Genomic DNA, 18,811 nt, shown 5'->3' on the forward strand with positions numbered 1-18,811 from the left:
CAATATTGACTCTTCAATTTAAATAATTGTGAGTTTTTTTCAATATAAATATCTAAATTTTCTTTAATTTAATAATCTCAATGGATCAAATATTATGTAACAAAATATAATATTAGTAGCAAAATATCAAATAATAAGTTTAAAATTGTCAATACATACATATATATATATATATATGTATTATGTGATAATAATTTTAATTTTGTCATTAGATTATAATCAGGGGTAAGAATTGTGAACAACGTGGTCATTTTAGGTAATTAGTGTGATAATTTGTTACTAAGTCATTACTATATATGTATTACTAATTATTTGTAGTAACGACTTTATACACAATTTTTTCACCTAATTCTTGCTAATAACATTTTTTATTTTATAAAATAATAGTTATTATTAAATTAAAAGTTACTGTTGTGACAAAATAAAAAAAAAAGTCACTATATATATAATTAATGATAATATTAAAATTACCACTTGATTTCTTTGTCGCTACTTTCTTTTTTTCTTTTTTAGTGTGTTGAAGGAAAATACTCGTATAATGTAAGTAACAATAATATAATTTTTTTTCGAATTTTTTGCATGGCTTGAATTACTCATGAATCTTTTTTAATATATCTTGATCGTTTTACGTTGGACTTCTATCTGTAATAATTAAGATTGATACACATGACAACATTCAATGTGACAATATTGAATTTTAACTACTAATCAATAATAATTGATAATATTTTATGACAGTACTGACACATCCAGAAATTTCATCTTGCAGGAGAAGCGTAGACTAATTATTCTGACAACTTGAATTTTTCAGAATAAAGTAAAGAACATAGTTATAAATTAAAAATAAAAAATAAAAATTAAAGAAAATATTTTTTTCGGGTAAAACGTCAAACTGAGTTTTATGATTGATTTGATTTGATTTGATTATATTGCGGTATGGTGCATGTAACCTCCAAGAAATTTGTAAGAAAGTGTGTGTGTGTGTGTGATCCATGCTATTATGGAAGTCGGCTAAGTTAAAGGCCTTTTATCTATATATATATAATTATAAATATTATCTTGTTATTTATAAAATTATAAATAATTTTTTGAAATTATCAAAGTAAATTTCTTTATAATGGGCTGTCACGAAAAGGTGTTCATCAGAGAACTATTTATTTATATGCAATTTTTTGAACATGGACAGAACATTTGTAATCATGACAATTTTCGTGAGAGTCCATTTTAATTTACCAATAGAAGAATTAGAATTTGATTGAGGGATTTAAGGGAAGAATTTTAAATCACTCCATCTTGCAAGAATTCTGAAATTTCTCAGTATTTTATAGGGATAATTATATAGTCTTTCCCTAATATTTGGTGTAATTATATATAGACCTTTTGTGGTTTGGGATATTATATCTAATACTCCTGATGTTTATTCTATCTAACAAATATTCACTGAACTTGTAATATTATTTAAAAAATTGAACGAAAATCTATATTTACCCTCGATTGACTTATTGTAAGTTTTCAAATATTTCTCTGACCAAACTACTCCTATACATCTTCAAACGCTAATGGGAGGAAGTATATTTTCACCTTTAGCGTGTGAAGATATATAGGGGTAGTTTGGTAAAAAAAATTTATTTGACTTGCATATCAAGTTCAATTATGAAGACTCCCTTGGCCTATAGCTTGTTTACACAAATCACCTCTATCTTTTAGATAATTATAAATACACCCATCAAAATTACTTACACAAACCACCTTTTACTTTTTTTAAAATTACATCCCTAAAAATTTTAACATCATTACGCAAACTATCCTTATTTTTTTGCTGTTAGGGATAGTATCTATAATTATATAAAAAATAGGGATAATTTATATAAATAGATCATAGATCGGGGATGTAAATATAATTATTCCTTAAAAATAATATCCAAACAAAGCCCAACTTTTAAGAATACACAGTGATGGTGTTTCCTAGGTATTCCTTTCGGCCCAAGAAGCCCATATTTTGAACGGGTCGGGTCAGACGATGGGAGAAAGTCCTGATCAGAGATTATGAAGACCCACGTCAAGAACCCTATAAAAAGAGAGGTATTGGGCCTACAGAAAGCCCACTTGAATAAATTGGACTGAAGGTCCATTATGACCAATTCAAGGGTATCAGTAAGAAAGCCCAATTGGTCCACATAAGCTTGCTAATTAATTAAAGTTGCGTTTGGATTGAATGATTTGAAATTAAGAATTTTAAATCCATAATAACAAACTCTTTAACCTTGTTTGGCTAATTACGCGTAATTAAGAATTTTATATCCTTGAACTCGTATTTTGAACTATATCTTGTGACATTTTAATGAAATTCAAATCCCTTTGATATTGAGTCATTTGAATTTCTTTTTTCGAATCCTTCCTTCAAATCCCAAATGCAGCATGAAAGAAAATTTATAAAGTTGTCTTTTTTTACAGTATGGGGGTTCGCTGTTTTTCCTTAATTAACCTGATTTGATGAGTACAAATGGACGGTGGAGAATCGCCCACATCCCTGATAATCGTGCATGTTAGAATATAACACACAATCGACAGGCAAACTATCGTCTTTTTTTCCTTGTCCTGTTTTTCTTGCTAATTTGAGTTTTATAGTACTAACCCTTTTTTATATGTTTCTTTTCTCTTTATCTGAAAACACGATTTTTCTCTCTTGTATATTTTATATTGCTGAAAATTCAGTTAATATTGTACGTGTTCAAGAGATCAAATATCAATATAAAGTAGAATTAACCCTTTTTATTTTTTAAGTGGTAATTATATTATTTTTCAGTATTTAGATAAATTGAGCAACACATTGATTCGATCAATATATCATTGTAACAAAGAATGATGAAACAAAATTACAATAGTTTCACATAAAGCCTAACAAACATGCACACGTTCTTGGATAACTTACATTTGCACCCCTTAAGCTCATATCTAATTACACCAATACCTCCTGCCCTTTGCAAAATTACAAAGTACACTTAAAATTGCAGTTAGAATTATAAATATATTCCCTATCCAGTGAATAAATTTACACAAATACCGTCCGAAACAAATTACATACATACCTTTATTTATGTAATTAAATCTAATATCAGGATTGTCAATATAATTTACCCTTTTCTTTTCATATGCTTTTACATAAACAATATTTTTGAGTTGGTAAATGAAGTACACAATGGGGAAATGTTTGGGCATGGAAAGCACATGAGTACATAATTTAAGCATGTGGCCAACACACATAGGAACAAGAAAATGCCCAAAGTAAATTTTTGTATGGTGGCTTTATTTGATTTATCTTTTTGCATTAAATTGCAAAATTATTATATTTAAAATTCCATTTTCTTTATTTCATAAAAAATATTAACTTCTATATCTTGCAATCGAAGATAAATTAATTTTTTATATAATTTAGATAAATCCAACATAGAAAGTGCATTAGACATCCCGTTAATGAGCTAAACTATTATGAATCTAAGTAAAAATTAAAATTTCAAACCGCAGCATTTGTGCTATAAATACCTTTATTCGAATGATAAGATCAAAATTTCATAATAATAATAAAAAAAAAAACTGTGGGTCTGAGTCGTATTAAAAAACTTAAAATAGATATTTATTTAATTTTTAATTTTTAATTTTTAATATTTACATAATCTACTCATCTCTTTATTTCTACGTAATGAATTATTTTAAAAAATGTTAAAAGAATATTTGAAAAAAATAATTTCTTTTATTTAATTGAAAATCACCCTAAATCTGTAATTTCTTTTACATTTTTAGATAATTTTCTCAATTATTTAATCTGTATAGGTTAAAAATAAAAAATTAAATATATTTTAATAGTTCTCATCCCAAAATTTGAAATTATTGAAAATACTAATTTTAGTTGCAAATAGTGAAAAAATTATTGCTTGAATAGCAGGGTGGGATCTTACAAAATAAATATTTTTAATAATTTTATAAAATATTGTAAAAAAATATTATTTACACTAATAAATCTATTTTATTACATATACATATTTGTTGAATAAAAATACGAAGAGATTTGGATGAAAGCATTTTATTTTTGTACGATTTTTTAATTATGTTACGTACAATTATAACATTAAGATGAACGTCACCAAAAGTGGGGTATGAAGGTCGTGAATACAAGTAAGCGAGCAAGTCAAATTTGTATTATCATAATTCTTTCAATGCAGAAAAGGGAAAAATGTGTATAATTTTATTAATGATGTTTATATTTGTATTTTTGTAAATATTAGATTTATGATATCTCGAATCGTATATTTATTTGGATGATATACGTACATATATTTGATCTTATTTTTTAATATTTTATTTTGTCTTACTTAATGCTATGTATTAAAATTGATCAGAATACGTATTTAAATATATTGATTAATATATTAATATTTTTATTATAATTTTTGTATTTATTCGTACATCATGCATGCGTTTATTGCTAGTAAAATAAGTAAAAATACGGTATTTTGCATAAAATACAGAGCAATATACGTATTTCGACTGTTTTTCGAGCATTGAGAAAAATAAGGAAAAAAGTCTTGTCTAAAATCTTCTTAGCAGGAAAGAAAAGCGTGATACGGCGTCGTAATTACGTACAAGATTGTTTAAATTATGATGAAAATCTAACACAAATTCCTCTCTCCCTGTTCCCACAAATCCCACTCTTTTTTCGGATTTTCCTCTCGATTCGAACTCCATTCAAGAAAAGCATCAAAACCCAGCAAAATTTTTACTCTCTAGGTTAAAATTATTCGCTGAAAATCCCTAAATTTACCTTCTCCACCCAAATTTAACCATTTCCTTTCACCCCCATCAGCATATTCACAAAACCCAGTTCTCTTCAATTCCCCACTGTGTCCCTCTCTTCTCCCTTTTTCCGCTTCCATAATTCTCTCTGCGCAGAGGGACTTGGAAAACTTAAAAACAAAGTCCAAAACCCATTTGTATATTTTCATGTTTAGTGTACCAATTGTTGTTAGAGTATTACGAGTATCTGATTATGCCCTTTTCACCTTTTTTGCAGCTTCTTATTGTTCAGTATTGTTGTTATCATTCTTGTTGCTCTGAAAAACCCGGCTTTCTTGTTGCCCTTTTGTTTCGATACGAGTATTCTCGGTTTTACTTCAATGCAAGCCCTTGATCTCCCATGTAACCCTTGCGTAGACGCTCCTGCCCCCGATCCCTCCGCCATGCCTGAGCACAACTCGCCGATCGAGTCCCCTAAACACCACTCCTCCAAAGACCCCGGGAATGAAAGAACCCATGTCGAAAGTAACACCAAGAATGAGAATAGTGTAAAGAATAGCAGTGTTAGTAAAAACAATGATAGTAATAGTGTAGTGGTTAGGAGGGAGAGGCCGTCGAGGGCGTGCACACAGCGAGCTGCAGCGAGGATGCAGGCGGCTGCTGAGGCAGAGGCTGCAATGGCGGAGGTGGAGAGGAAGAAGAAGAAGACTAGAAAGAGGGAAAGATTGGCAGCGAGGCTGTTAAGGGAGGAGTCTGAGGAGGAGGAGTTGGAAGAGGAGGAAGTGAAGGAGGAGGAGAATGGGTCTCCTTCATCACGCTTGCAATGCAGTAAGATAGTAACGCCGTTGGTTGGAGAGTTGGAACCGTCGCAGTTGCCGCGCTGGGATATACGGTCCATGTGGCAGTTGGCTTCTATTCTCAATTTCTTGAATGTATGTATGAGCTTTGGAAAAAGGATAAAGAAATGAACAAGCTTTGAGCTTTATGTGCAGCTTGGCGGTTCTGGAGCTAATCTATGTTTTCTGTGTTGTGAGGTGTAGGTGTTTAGGCCCTTACTGAATATTAAAGTGGAGTTTTCTGCGGAGGAGTTTGAAACAGCTTTGATTACTCCGAATAGTACTTTGGGGGATGTACATATGCCTCTGTTAAAGGTTGGTGCTATTTGCTTCCTTCTTAATAAAAGTTTATACGCCTGCATAGGCAAATTTGTGAATTGAGGCATATTGATTGCCCTTTATTTCAGCTTATAATACCCGTTGTTGGTATGGCTGGTTTCTAAAATTTTGGATGCCTTTACATAAAGCTTGTTGTGCTGCATTGGCATTTTGCATGGTTGTATGCTTTAATTGATATTCTGTAGCAGTGAGATGTCTTAAATGCAAGCTATCATTTTGGGCTTTTCATTGAGTTCAAAAAACTTTTGGATGAGAATTTAGTGTAGCTTTTTTTTGTTACTTGTTCAGACAATGGAAACTTTGTTGGATGACATATATGGATAAAGTATTGATTTTATTCTGCAATCTGCATGAGCATATATAAACACACACATGCACATATATGCTGGTTTTTTTTAAAAGAGTACATCTTGGCGGGATGTGTTTTCATGGCCATATATGTTAATAAATGTTGTGCTGATTCTCATAGTTTCTGCGGTTTGCTATTTGCCTTTTGCATTTGTTTGTCTCATGTGGTTCCTGCAATGCATACCATTACATTATATGCTATGCTTTGTCTTATATTAAGTTTGCGAAGGTAGTTCCCGAGTGTAGTTTAGGACAGGATGGCAAGTAGCAATATACTTTTTTTGTATATGCCTCATGTGATGGAGATCCCTTTAGTCTCTGCCAATCATTATGTCCTCACTGGTTCTCTTGGTAATTATCTTTTTATACCTCTGGGGAAGACTTATGCCTGTTTCTCAGCATCCTGATGAGATGAGAAGGTCCTATAATACTTGGATTTTGGGAAATGTTTACGCAAAACAATTCTCTGGCATGTACTATTTAGAAGCATGCATAATGTGGCGAGAATGGTCTAGCATGATTTGAGCGAGCTTGTTCAGCAACAGTAATTGGAAAGTGAGGTGGGTGGGTTTTTGGTATCTGTTAAGATGTTATACTATGTAAATGTTTGTCAGGGAAGTAGCTTTGTGGTCCCTTTTTTCATGTCTGCTGAGATGCATGATATGGATTTCGTTCTGACTGGACGTTATTGGAGATTGTGCTGTTAATGAAGGTGTTGAGGTATTAGAAATAGTAAGTCCACGCTCCTGTGCTTTGTTTGTAATAAGTAGACAATAAAACCTCGCCAATTTTATATCTATGAAGGAGTTAATTAGATTTTCTCTAGAAGATATGTTGTATCTTTAAAAATCCTGGAGTTTTGAGGGTGTGAATAAAAATATATTGACTTAAGGAGCATGGGAATTTTCTCGAGTGAACAACTTTTGGTCTTGAGGAATAATTTTGTTTTCCTGTTGCATGAAATGGATGTCTAGGGTATCACCTGGGTCATATTTGGTCTTCAATAGATTGTGCATTCAAATTATGATGAGATGCCACTTTAGACGAACTATTTTAAATGACCAAAATGTTACTTGTTTTTACTATTATGCTGGACAGCGTTTCCATCATAGTATATATATTTCAACTTTAAAGATCCATCTCTGGACTTCTTCTTTTGCAAGTATTTTCTTCTTAAATGTCTGGCAAAAGTTTATTGCGGAAGCCATTATCCATAATACTGAATGGTTTGATGTATTGTCCTTTTTTTAAGTTGTAGTACTTGGTACTACCAAGCTCTTGGTGCATAGCATTTTTCATGATGATTTGATTGTCAAATTTGTGGGTAGGTGTGAAACTACTTGCACAGAGATGTAGTCTTCGCCTATTGCTGGTTTTTGAATTACTATGTTAAATGGTCATTAGGTAAAGAAAGTAGGTTATGGTTTTGAGTTGTCTGAAAACTTTTGAACTAGGAGAGAAATTTTTGGTATAACTGAAAGCTTAGTGAAACTTTTCTGTTGACAGGATGAGTGATGACTAGAGATAAGTAGGCTTTTAGCACATAATCTTGACTTGAGGGTGGGAGACTACTTTACCTTTCTTGTGAGCAAGAATTGTGCTAAAATATTATTTTTCCTTCTTTCCAAAAGAAGTAGGCCAATGACATAGAATTAATTATAGTTTACTGGCAATCCTATGGTTTCTTCGCTGTTCCTACTTTTTGGTAACAGTCTGAAATATCATGAAGCCTTGTCATATCCGGTGGTTGGCTTTGGAATTATTGGCCGACCAATTTCTGGTACTTGCTTTCAGTGATTTGCCTTTTGTGTTTTAATTGTCTATTTAAGTTTTGACCATGCTAGCAATTCATTAATTATTTTTAGCGTCTACTCAGTAACATTTTATGGTTCATGAAGATGGTAGTGATGGGTTCATTCTTGCATGAGAAGTTTCATCAATGTAGCATGGTCTGGTGGTTCATTATAACTATCTGCATGCTATTCTTTATATGTGGTCATGTCTGTAATTGTACGTTTATTATCCTCTGTCAGAAATTGCTGAAGTATTATTTTGTTACACGCCACTTGTTGACGCCATAGGAGGTCTTCTAATGTAGTCTTTTAGCTTTTTCTGTAGGCAATTCCTCCTGTCACTAGAATGGCTCTCAGCCACAGTACTTGGGTGACAGTTTTGTGCAGAAAATTGAGAGATTGGTGGCACTGGGTAATCGATCACTCAACCTTGAACAGCTTTTTGATGAATGCCTTCTGTACAGCCAATATTTGCTACAGCACTGTTGGATTTACTTGGTTTTGGTGCTTAATTGCAGGTTGCTGAAGGAGATATACCCATAGTTGCATCACATGGGTGAGTGCAAATGTATCTTGAGGAAATTCAAATATTTGTGCTTATACTCGTGTATGGGAGACACAGGTTGTGCATGCTAATGAGTTTGGGTTTTTCTACAGGGCTGAGGTTGAAGCATACAATACACTGGATCCTGGGGTTAGAGTGGTGATTCTGAAGGCATTATGTGATATCCGTGTTGAGGTACCAATTTCCTGAGTATATTCTCCTCTAATTCTTGTAATCTTCAAATTCTTGACCGATCTTTCATTTTGTTCTGATAATGAAAATAATTGAAAACATTCCCTTGTTGAGTTATTATAGTGTTAAGCCTGACAGTTATTTTAGAAACTGTACGCTGCAGTAGTCCTGGATTGTTTGTGCAGTAGATAATCATGGTTTTCAGTATTCTCTTAATATTTGGTTGATGAAAGTGCATTCTCAGATTATTTTATTCTTTGAGATGAAGTTTCATTCTTGTCATCAATATGGGTCGCTATTTTCTCTGTATTGGTGGTCATAATGCAGTTCTGTCAGTTCTGGATGCAAGGTGTTCCTACCAGTCTATTACATGTTAACCTGATGGAATCTGTTCTGCTTTGCTCTATTTTGAACTGGATAAATGCACTATTGTTTGACTAATGGATGAGGATGTTTGTAGGGAGGTATTAGGATTTCAAAATGAAAAATTTGGTAAACAAGAACTTGTATTTGCAAGCTGATCAATAGGTTTGTCCTCAAAGTTACTAAGTTCGGCTAATTTCGTGAGAGATCCCTAATTATTATTTCAAAACTGTAGACCTCCAAGGAACATAGTTTCTGCCCATGAAATTCATAACATTGCTTTTCCATGGAGCACTTCATAAAAAACATAAAGGAATTTTTAAGGCAAATTGCTGCTTACTTGTTCCTAATTTGCGCAATCTAGTTGCGGACCATGATGCAGCGCTTGAGAGTATACATTTTTCTGGTATACATCTGTTATAAGTGAAGTTTTTCCATTTTGTTGCTCTACTTCTTCACTAGGCAACCCATCCTTTTCTTAATGTGTTACTGATTTTGTAGTTTTTTAGTTCTTCATTTTGTTCACTCCACTGCTAATAACACCAATATCGGCTATCTCTTGTGTCGTCTCATTCTGCAGCAAGAAGATATAAGGAGCTATATAGAGGACTCAATAAAACATGGTGTTCACCTTTCTGCATTTCGCAAAGAACGTATAGGTGGTGATTCTCATGGGGTCTCATATTGGTAATATGTATATCCTTTTGAATGAGTACATCAGTTTATTGTTTGTATTGGCAGGCTTATTTTGGTCCTCAATCACTAATAGTGAGCATAAATTTGATTTGCTTTTCAGAGAATCTTTATCCTGTTGCATATGTATCAACTTGTATATTCTGCTCTGTGAACTTCATAGAAAATTGTTTGTTATTATTATGTCATGTAGGTATGAAGATGATCCCATCATTGGCCATCGTCTGTACCGAGAGATTAGGAAAGTTGAGGTGAAAAAAGGAAAAGGGAAGAATATTCCACCAATTCCTCATTCGTCTTACCAGTGGGAAGCAGTTGCAACTAATTTTGATGAATTCTTGGATGTTTCTGTAAGTAGTTGTTTTCAGTACTTCGTATCAGCTAATATTTCATTGAATAATGCTAAATGCTTCTCTTGTTCCTTTTCCTATAGAAAAAGCAATACGATATAACTAGTAAAAACAGCCAAAATTTGAACACAGGAAAATATGCAGAAGGAAGACCAAAGTCTTTGTCAACTATCCAGGAGTTGTAGATTGTATATAGAATATACTTATGGGTCCATATCCGAAATATTAAAAGGCCAGAAGGTTTTCTCCTGAACAAAGACTACTTGATATTAAGAAACTTTTTAATTGCACCCCACATCTCAATAAACCCTAAAAAATCATTTACTAACTGAGAAATGTGACGTTTAGCTGACACAGTCACTTGCATATGTTCCTCAAAGGTCCCTGGTTAAAATGGACCTTCAGACTAAATCACTAAACATATTATTAACATAAAATCAATAATTACAGAGTCTGACTGAATCTATGAGTTGATGCATCTAAGACAAATCCTGGAAATAGGAAGAACTGCACTTCAGTGAACAAGTATAATATTTGATGCCGGTACCCTGTTTACTTCTGGTGGATGATAACTGAATGTTGGAATATACTCCAGCTGCTTGTTGGTCTATTCCATCTTGATGAATGTTCGGATGTGGGTATGCTTGTATATACATCTTAAGAATCTCTCCTATATCAACGCAAAAACTTTACATGTTTGAATGTCCAAGGGGTTGCCTTTGTTGAGGACATAAAGCTCATTTTTGCAACATGGTCTGATTTACACTTTAAAGGACCTTTTGGTTATAAGTTGAACTTTTGGTACACTTGTCTTTTCATTTTTGTGCCTTCTTCCATATGATTTATAAACTCTTATTGCAGGAGAAGCTGTTTTCAAGTAAAAATAGAACAGAGGTTTCCGTTGGGAAGAAACTGAAAAACGACATGCTTCCTGAAATTGAGAAGGTCCACAAGGTGGTCTACTGTTTCTTGATTGAAAGACTATATACCCTGGCATTTTCTTTATTTCAGATCTTAACCTCTGCTCAGTTTGTGTATCGATCTTAACCTCTGTTCAGTTTGTGAATCCTTCTTTTCTCTGACCAACAGTTACAACCACTTCTTAAGATATGAATGGGCTATATTTCTTCTCTTTGGTGTTATTGGCACTAAGTCGTGCTTTCTGCAGAGGAAGGAGAAACTGCTAAAGAAACAGCATAGACAAGCACTCATGCTTGATAGCATGATGAATATCGATGGTCTTGGTGCTGGACGCTCTCTTCGCGATAGGAAGCCCGTCACTTATACTTTTGGTATGTACAGTGTAGTTCTTCTCATTACATATCGTTTTTTATTGATTGTTTTTTAATTAATTCTGAGTCATTTGGGCTTCGAAGTACTTTAAATGTGAACCCTTAGTGTACTAACTGTGTGCTTCAACATGATGCCAATTATGTAATTCTGATAATAGTTTTTTCGTTTTTTCCTTCTTTTTTTTGTTTGGGTGCAGATGATTATGATCGATCAATTAATGAGGCTTTAAAGGTCACCAAGTAAGAATTTCAGCCACCCAGAAGTTTTGCTACTTCTCATAGATTGCATTTGCACATTTATTCGATTCAGAAGTTCTCACTCTTTTGCCATATACTTTCCCTGTATCTATTTGCTCTCAAACAGGAAAAGACAGCCATCCCCAGAACCTTTTGAAAGAAGAGATCCTCTTGTGAAACAGGAAGTTTCTACAAACGGTAGATGGGGTGGCCCTTCACAATACTCTCGACACGACTCTTTTAGTGCTCCGTCTCCAAAATCACCCGACAATGATGAATTGAATGATGATCAGAAAACTGAGACATTGGACCGCAGGTACTCCATTCTCCTCTCGTGAATACAGTTTGTTTAAATTTTCTTTCCTTCATAAATTTGTGAAATAACTCCACTTTCCTTATGGCCTTAGCAACCGCCGGAGGCAGAGGCCTCAGAGATATTCGGTGAAAGAGTATGTCGAGGCTGTCTCAGATAATGAGGCAGATTTTGACAGTGATGATGATATAGTTGGTGAAGTTGTATATGATGATGAATACCTAAGGAGAAGGAAACAGAGGAGAAAAACATCAAGTAGTTCAGAAGGCGATGAGGAGTACCACTGGGATGAAGAAAATACTGAAGAGGAGGAAGAGGAAGAAGATGATGATTCCTTAAGTACGAGTGTCGAGAGTGACAAGCCCCATAGATTAAAAAGATTGCCAGGTCGCACTAGGAGGGAAACTAAACTGAGGTCGGTTGACGACCTCCAGTCGGGTCTTAGGCGCAGTAAAAGGGCAACCAGAAATCGCATCAACTATAGGCAATACGAGATGTCTGAATCAGAAACCGAATTGATGAAGCCAGAGAAGTCAAATGCATTACATGAGTACTCTGACGAGAGTGATAATGCAGAGTTATCGACGGGTAGCCAAGATTCTGAGGAGAAAATAAATAAGCAGGAGATCCATGCCAATGAACCTCCTGAGGAGTGTCCGGAGATGGTTGACAAAAAGCAAACCAACCCTCCAGAACAATCAAATAACAGAGAAGAAGCAGCTGATGGTGTTAGAGAAAGACATTTTCTTGATCTAAACGAGCTTGCTCCTGGTTCTGGATTCGATGATGGTCCCACCTCGATGAGAGACGAAGATACGGATGACTTGTAAAGTTTCTCTTCCACCAACAGCGCAGGTATTTTCCCCTTGGTTAGCTGACTTGTACCATATTATGTGGTAACACTCCATGAAGGAAGTGGCTGTGAGGGCATTCTTCCTTGCAAAGTTTTAAGTAAGATCCTAATATTTTCCTGCATTAAGCAGCATGATTTTGAGAAAGTTATGTAGATGTAGTCGATTTTTTAGTATGCCTACTTTAGGGAGAAACAAGGGAAAAAAAAACATGAAATGAGATATGGATGGGAAATTTGTTAGAGTATTTGCTCTTCTGATCTAAAAGCCATTGTACAATAACCTTTTAACTGATAATTTGTAGTGTAAGTTCTCTGTTAGATTCTATGGACTTTTCGTCCTAACCATGCGTGTTTCCCAGCTTAACATCCAATGACCCGGGAAACATCTATGTAAGGTAATGATGGATGACTTCTGGACAGCTCCTTAGTTTCTTGCAACTCTGTTTGATTTACTAGTCATGAGTTATGAATAGCTTGCTTCCCTCTACCTCCAGGTAAAAAGCTCAATATGTTTCTCCGTTCGACCTTCCTCTGAGACCCCAGCCTTAACTATATTACTTAGTCGTATTATGAGGATGCATTATGACAGTGTCTGTCTCATAATGCATGATCTAGTAGATATTAATCTTAATGGACCTAGGGTGTTGGTCGAACTGCAGCGATCAAGTTGGACAATCTTTCAATTAGATTTAAGAAAAGAACATTTCTTGCAGTCATGATTATTTAGATGAGGTAGTTACAATATACTATGGATAAGCTATTTTCTCAAATAATGTCAAAAGTAGTGAAGACTTGTCGTTGCTTATTCAGCAACATAGTTATGATCCAAATGTTTCTTCAGCTAAAGGAATGTGCTGGAGTTGCCTGTAATGAAAACGACCATGTGGTCCGGGCACAGGGCAATGCTCTTGACCCACCTTCCACCCCCCCCACAATTAATTTCACATCTTAAGGGCTAGCAATTCTCACATTAGAAGACAAGATTTTAAAGTTAATCGGCTAAAATGTCATATTCCTAGTAATAAACCAATGTTCCATCTTGTATGTCACATTCCCACATCCTTTCTTGTAATCTTGCTGCACCACAATTTTTGTTGTCTTCTCCAATACTGCTCAAAACCAATTCTTGGCCTTGAGCCAAGAACCGTCACGACTCATGTTACCCATATCTTAAAGAAATCACAAAGTAGCAACTCGGATGAGTAAAGAGAACCATTTCATAAAAGTTTAGTCTAGGATCATTCATCTCATTAAACGGAAGAAAATCTATACAATCTCAGATTTCTTCTGCTAAAGATTCTATGGTAAGTTATAGAATACGCAATGGAGCTGTTCACAACACATATTTACCCTATACTTCAGTCTCTTCCATCCACAGATGAACCAGAAAGTTAAGAGGTCAACGACCGCTGAACAGCTCCAACCAGTCTATTGGATTTACAGTATCATCATGCTATAACTGCAAAATTTGTTCATCCCATTTTCATACAGGTGCTATGTTGTTGCTAATGCATAAGACCAGAAATGTCATCTCATGTTGCAACACGAAGGTTTTCCTTGCTGTCTTAGTTTGTTCCAGAGACAAATCATCTGCCTTGGGGACTGGTAGTGAGCTGTTATGTAGTCTTCTATGCACCCGAATTGGCAGAACTTCAAGCTATGAACGTACTCCACTGGTCTTGAGCTATTGAACTTCTCCACCCACATTCCCACACTAACATCTTCCATTTTAAACAACTGCAAATCGAGGACACTGTTAAGGACCTTTTGCTAAAAATGACACTCTACCAAGGCATAGACTAAGAGCATTGCGTCTGAGAAAACTGATGTATTTTAGCCTCACCCTTAATTTGTGTTTCTCAAAGTCTGAAAGAATAGAGTTTGCAATATCAGATGATATGATGTAGCCTGGCCCATTTGCATAGGGTGGATAATCTTCCTCTGGCCATTCCTGAACAGACATAAAAGAAAAAGAACAATCTAAGACTCTTTACCATGTACATTATACACATTTTTCATTTACTTAATGAGTTGAAGAACATATAGATCATGTGAAAGACAATTTAACCCAATTCAAAAAGGAATTCTCCACATTAATCTTGGATGACTCAACTTTCAAAGTCATGGCATAGTGCACAGAAGAGGGTTTGTAATGATGTATAAACCTGTTTTGAGACAGTGGTATTTCTTTGGAGTAAAATGAGCACCAGTATAATCATATGGGCTATAAACCCCATCGTGGTTTGCAAACTACACAAGCTGCACCCATATTGTGTCTAGTTAACTACATGTCCGCTGTAACACTATGGCCAACATAGTTTACTGTGAGACCCCATTCACAGCATAATTATCCATATTGGCAATTGACATTTTTTTAGTGCTTTTCTACTGAAAACAGAGTAAATACCACCACTACGAGGATATAATGGAGCTGTGCGAAAATTGCACAAAAAGGAGAAGAAAGAGGGTTGGCATGTGAACAATGATGAATCACAGGGTATAAAAGATAAGGCACAGGTAATGCCAAACAAATCAAAGATCAATTATTCAAAGAGAAAAAGTAAAGGCTTTAAGAGTACTACCTCATAAGTAACTGCCCATTTACCACTGCGCAGGGGCTTATGATAGTAATTTATATTTCCAATGTATAAGCTCCTGCTATCTGGAACTTTCTTAGCTTCAGTAATAATTGCATCAACCCTAACAAATGTATCATCATCACCCTTCATAATATACTTTGCAGATACAGTCCGCACCTGCAATCACATAACCTATCAGTTAATCAGGGCAGGGGAAAACAGAGAAAAATCCAAACTCAAACTCTTCTAAGCAATCCGTTACTCACCCCATATTCACAGATGGCAACAGTTTTCAGCACAACAAGGTCATAGTTGTCCATGTATGGTACTATAACAATGTCTCCAAAAAACTCAGCTTCTCTTTTTACTTCTATGTTTACTTCCTTTCTTGCATGCTGTCCAAAGATGGCTTCAAGATTAGTTTCAACAGCCCAAAAGTAAAGATTTGTAAGGAAGATCTTTATAATTTTACAATGAACCAATAATTTTTACCCACCAGCGCAACAAAAAATCGCACAACTACTTTTGATGATTTGATTAGCTTATGTTGCATCCAAGACTTCCTCACAGCCATCCGTTCGGCAAAGTGGTTGCCAGCTGAAAGAATTCCAATAAACATTTCAACTGGTCCTTCTGGAATAGGAGGAGCTTTCCATGTATCAGACAAATCAAGATGTCTCTGAGGAGCAAAACTGGGGTGCGATGTGGGCAAGGAAGCAGCAAAAATGGAATGGACATCAATATCTCCATTCAACGACAATCCCGTGGCATCCTCAAGAGTAAATCCCTAAAGATAACAGAACCTTAAGCACTTTCTGAGAAATTATGAGACTAAAAACAGAAGTAAGTTACTCACTGTACGATAAGGAAATGAAGTGATATGCCTCCCATCAACATTGACATGGTAACCTTCCAAGCCAGCACTAAGAGTGAGCACAAATAATTTGCCTTCTACAAATGGGAATGGCCAATCAATAGCCACCTTCTTCGTTCGTCCTATTAACCGTTTTAACCACCATGTTGCCTTTGATTCCTCTGACCCATTATCATCATCCCGTATCCACTTCTCGCATTTCACCAAGTCATCAACTGAAGAAAGTTCAAAAAATAGCTCATGACTTGCAGTGCCACAATAGTATTGCAGATGTAAAATAGTAGAAGGATCACAGCACTTGTTCATGATTTGTAATCCCAAATTCTAGTTACGCATCCAAAATCCAGACTATCATGATTGGAAAAACTGTGTCCTCCATCCTTTGAAAGTTTAAAAAGATGAAACATAATCACATTGAAATTAAGTTGTTAAATTACTGTAGTGCCTAAAATTCCATCACCTAGCAAATTCAATGAATGAAGTAACCAGCTTTCCCAGCCTTCCCCTAAAGATTGCAATTTAAGTAGCATGAAACCATCAAACCCCCACCCCCGGCCCAGATGCACCCCAACTTTATCCAAGTACCAAATCAAACGAGCATGATAACTATATACCCATCTCTAGATCAAGCATTTCTAGTTCTGGGTTTTGAGCCAAATCACTTCATCAAAACTAAGCAAAAAAACAGAGTCCACAATGCAAATTCCTTCCACTCACCAGTCTCCTCATCGGCTCGAGACTTCCAACCTTCACACCGTTGCGAGGTCCCCCACTGCATCCTGTAACAAGTGTTGTGCTCAATCACAGGTTTCCCACTCCAATCCCCTTTCAGCCGTGGATTAAAATGCAGGATCCTAGGCGGGTCCTCCCCTTCCACCGTTTTGAGCCCCTGCAGCTCCATCATAAACTGTGAAACCATCACATACTGCCCCTCCTTCAACAGAGAAATCTTGGGGTCGGTCTCTGCGTGGGCCGGCCGCGGTATTCCCACAACCGTTATATGTGACCCCAATGTCAGCCCACAAGGTAACACCATCACTCTCCCCTTCTTTGAAAACTCATCCCCAGTTACCGACATTGAATGCGGACAGAACTCAGAGTTACTGCTGCTACTACCATTAACACCATTTAATCCTCGATCACTTCTATTTTTCCCGATCAATTCGAGCTCCCGCAAGACTTTCCCCCCAAGGTCGAGAGCGTCTTTTGCAGCCTTCAAAATCCCACTTTCGAGGCTCAAATTCACAATGCCGGCAGTGAAATTCAAGCTCGAAAACAGCTTCCTCTCGGGTCTCGATTTATACGGGACATCAAGAGGGCGAACTGGGGCGTCTTTCTCCTCCAAATTTTCCTCGCTGTCCAGCGCGAAAGCCTTCGGATTCAACAACCCATTACCACTGCTAAACAATCCCTCTTGCGAAACCGAGCCCAACCCATTTTTGAACACGAAAGGGACCTCGAAACTCATGAAAAGTATGTAGAAAAGCCCCATCACAATCAGCACCCGCGTTGATCTTTGTCGGCTCACCGAAAACAACAGGTCCAAGTTCGCCCTTTTCATCTTTCCACGAATTGACAACTACCCAGCCAAAAACACACAAAAATATCACTCTCCAACCTCAATAACAGTTGCTGCTCATTTAGAAAAACAAAAACGGTAGAAGACGGTGCTTCTCAAGGCCAAAAACAATCGTGGGTTTTCTTGAATGTCTTAGGAAACGGCAAGAAAAACCCAACTAAATAAGTAAAGAAGAAAGAGAAAGCGCTAGGTCAGCACCACATAGCTGCAACCGCGTCTCAACAGATATGGAGAAAGAGAGATGAAGGTGTTAGATATATAGGTGTGTACGTATCTGCTGAGAGAGAGAGAGAAAGAGGAGAGAGAAAGAAGTGATGGTGGTGGTGGTGTTGGAGGCCTCCTTTTCTCGGTGGGTCACTTTAGTTATTTTTAAATTTTAACAGACACTTTTTTGGTTTAGTATTGAAGAAAATTCCTTTTTTTTATTATATTTTTCTATAAATTTAAAATATATTATAAATAAAAATAAAATATATAAATTAATATATTATATTATTAAAAAAAATAATAATTTATCAATTAATGTAAATTTTGAAAAGTTCAATAAGTTAGTTATTTTGTCATGAAGGGATTTTTTACTTCAAAATAATTGGTGCGACAGTGTTATTAAATGTTGTTTGCGAGTGTGGAGGGATTTTTCTTTTCATATTAGTATACATTAATGTAAATTTTAAAAAGTTGAATAAGTTAGTTATTTTATCATAAAGGACATTTTTTACTTTACAAATAATTGGTGGGCCGGTGTAATTATTAGTTGTTTATGAGTGCGGAGGGACTTTTCTTTTTATATTAATAGATTATTAAGGAATATTTTTTGAAATATAAAAATATTAAT

General features: G+C 35.4%; 2 protein-coding genes across 2 annotated transcripts; one reads left to right on the top strand and one right to left on the bottom strand.

Annotated features, from left to right (window-relative positions):
- The first annotated feature begins 4,674 nt into the window (after positions 1-4,674).
- On the top strand, positions 4,675-13,269 carry LOC105157130 (DDT domain-containing protein DDR4). Its single transcript, XM_011073437.3, has 12 exons — positions 4,675-5,723; positions 5,832-5,942; positions 8,433-8,519; positions 8,626-8,663; positions 8,765-8,846; positions 9,787-9,893; positions 10,093-10,249; positions 11,111-11,203; positions 11,418-11,541; positions 11,739-11,781; positions 11,906-12,094; positions 12,186-13,269. The coding sequence occupies exons 1-12, from the start codon at positions 5,172-5,174 to the stop codon at positions 12,919-12,921; spliced, it is 2,319 nt and encodes a 772-aa protein (XP_011071739.1). The 5' UTR covers positions 4,675-5,171; the 3' UTR covers positions 12,922-13,269.
- An 874-nt stretch (positions 13,270-14,143) lies between these two features.
- On the bottom strand, positions 14,144-18,326 carry LOC105157131 (hydroxyproline O-galactosyltransferase GALT6). The gene is made up of 7 exons (XM_011073438.3): positions 17,115-18,326; positions 16,380-16,612; positions 16,020-16,310; positions 15,790-15,918; positions 15,527-15,700; positions 14,788-14,895; positions 14,144-14,681 (listed from the first exon to the last, which is right to left on the bottom strand). Exons 1-7 carry the CDS (start codon positions 17,956-17,958, stop codon positions 14,472-14,474), a joined length of 1,989 nt encoding a protein of 662 aa, XP_011071740.1. The 5' UTR covers positions 17,959-18,326; the 3' UTR covers positions 14,144-14,471.
- Positions 18,327-18,811: the final 485 nt, after the last annotated feature.

This window comes from Sesamum indicum, linkage group LG3 (assembly GCF_026168435.1).
Source record: "Sesamum indicum cultivar Baizhima isolate 11 linkage group LG3, ASM2616843v1, whole genome shotgun sequence".
NCBI lineage: Eukaryota > Viridiplantae > Streptophyta > Magnoliopsida > Lamiales > Pedaliaceae > Sesamum > Sesamum indicum.

What these genes read in the sequence shown, in the direction of transcription:
- LOC105157131 (XM_011073438.3), bottom strand. Translation starts at nt 17,958, where the DNA reads ATGAAAAGGGCGAACTTGGACCTGTTGTTTTCGGTGAGCCGACAAAGA. An exon ending in TCGAGCCGATGAGGAGACTG is followed by an intron (nt 16,613 to 17,114) that starts GTGAGTGGAAGG and finishes AACTTTCTTCAG; the next exon opens with TTGATGACTTGGTGAAATGC. An exon ending in CTTCATTTCCTTATCGTACA is followed by an intron (nt 16,311 to 16,379) that starts GTGAGTAACTTA and finishes TGTTATCTTTAG; the next exon opens with GGATTTACTCTTGAGGATGC.
- LOC105157130 (XM_011073437.3), top strand. Translation starts at nt 5,172, where the DNA reads ATGCAAGCCCTTGATCTCCCATGTAACCCTTGCGTAGACGCTCCTGCC. An exon ending in TATGTGATATCCGTGTTGAG is followed by an intron (nt 8,847 to 9,786) that starts GTACCAATTTCC and finishes CTCATTCTGCAG; the next exon opens with CAAGAAGATATAAGGAGCTA. An exon ending in ATGAATTCTTGGATGTTTCT is followed by an intron (nt 10,250 to 11,110) that starts GTAAGTAGTTGT and finishes CTCTTATTGCAG; the next exon opens with GAGAAGCTGTTTTCAAGTAA.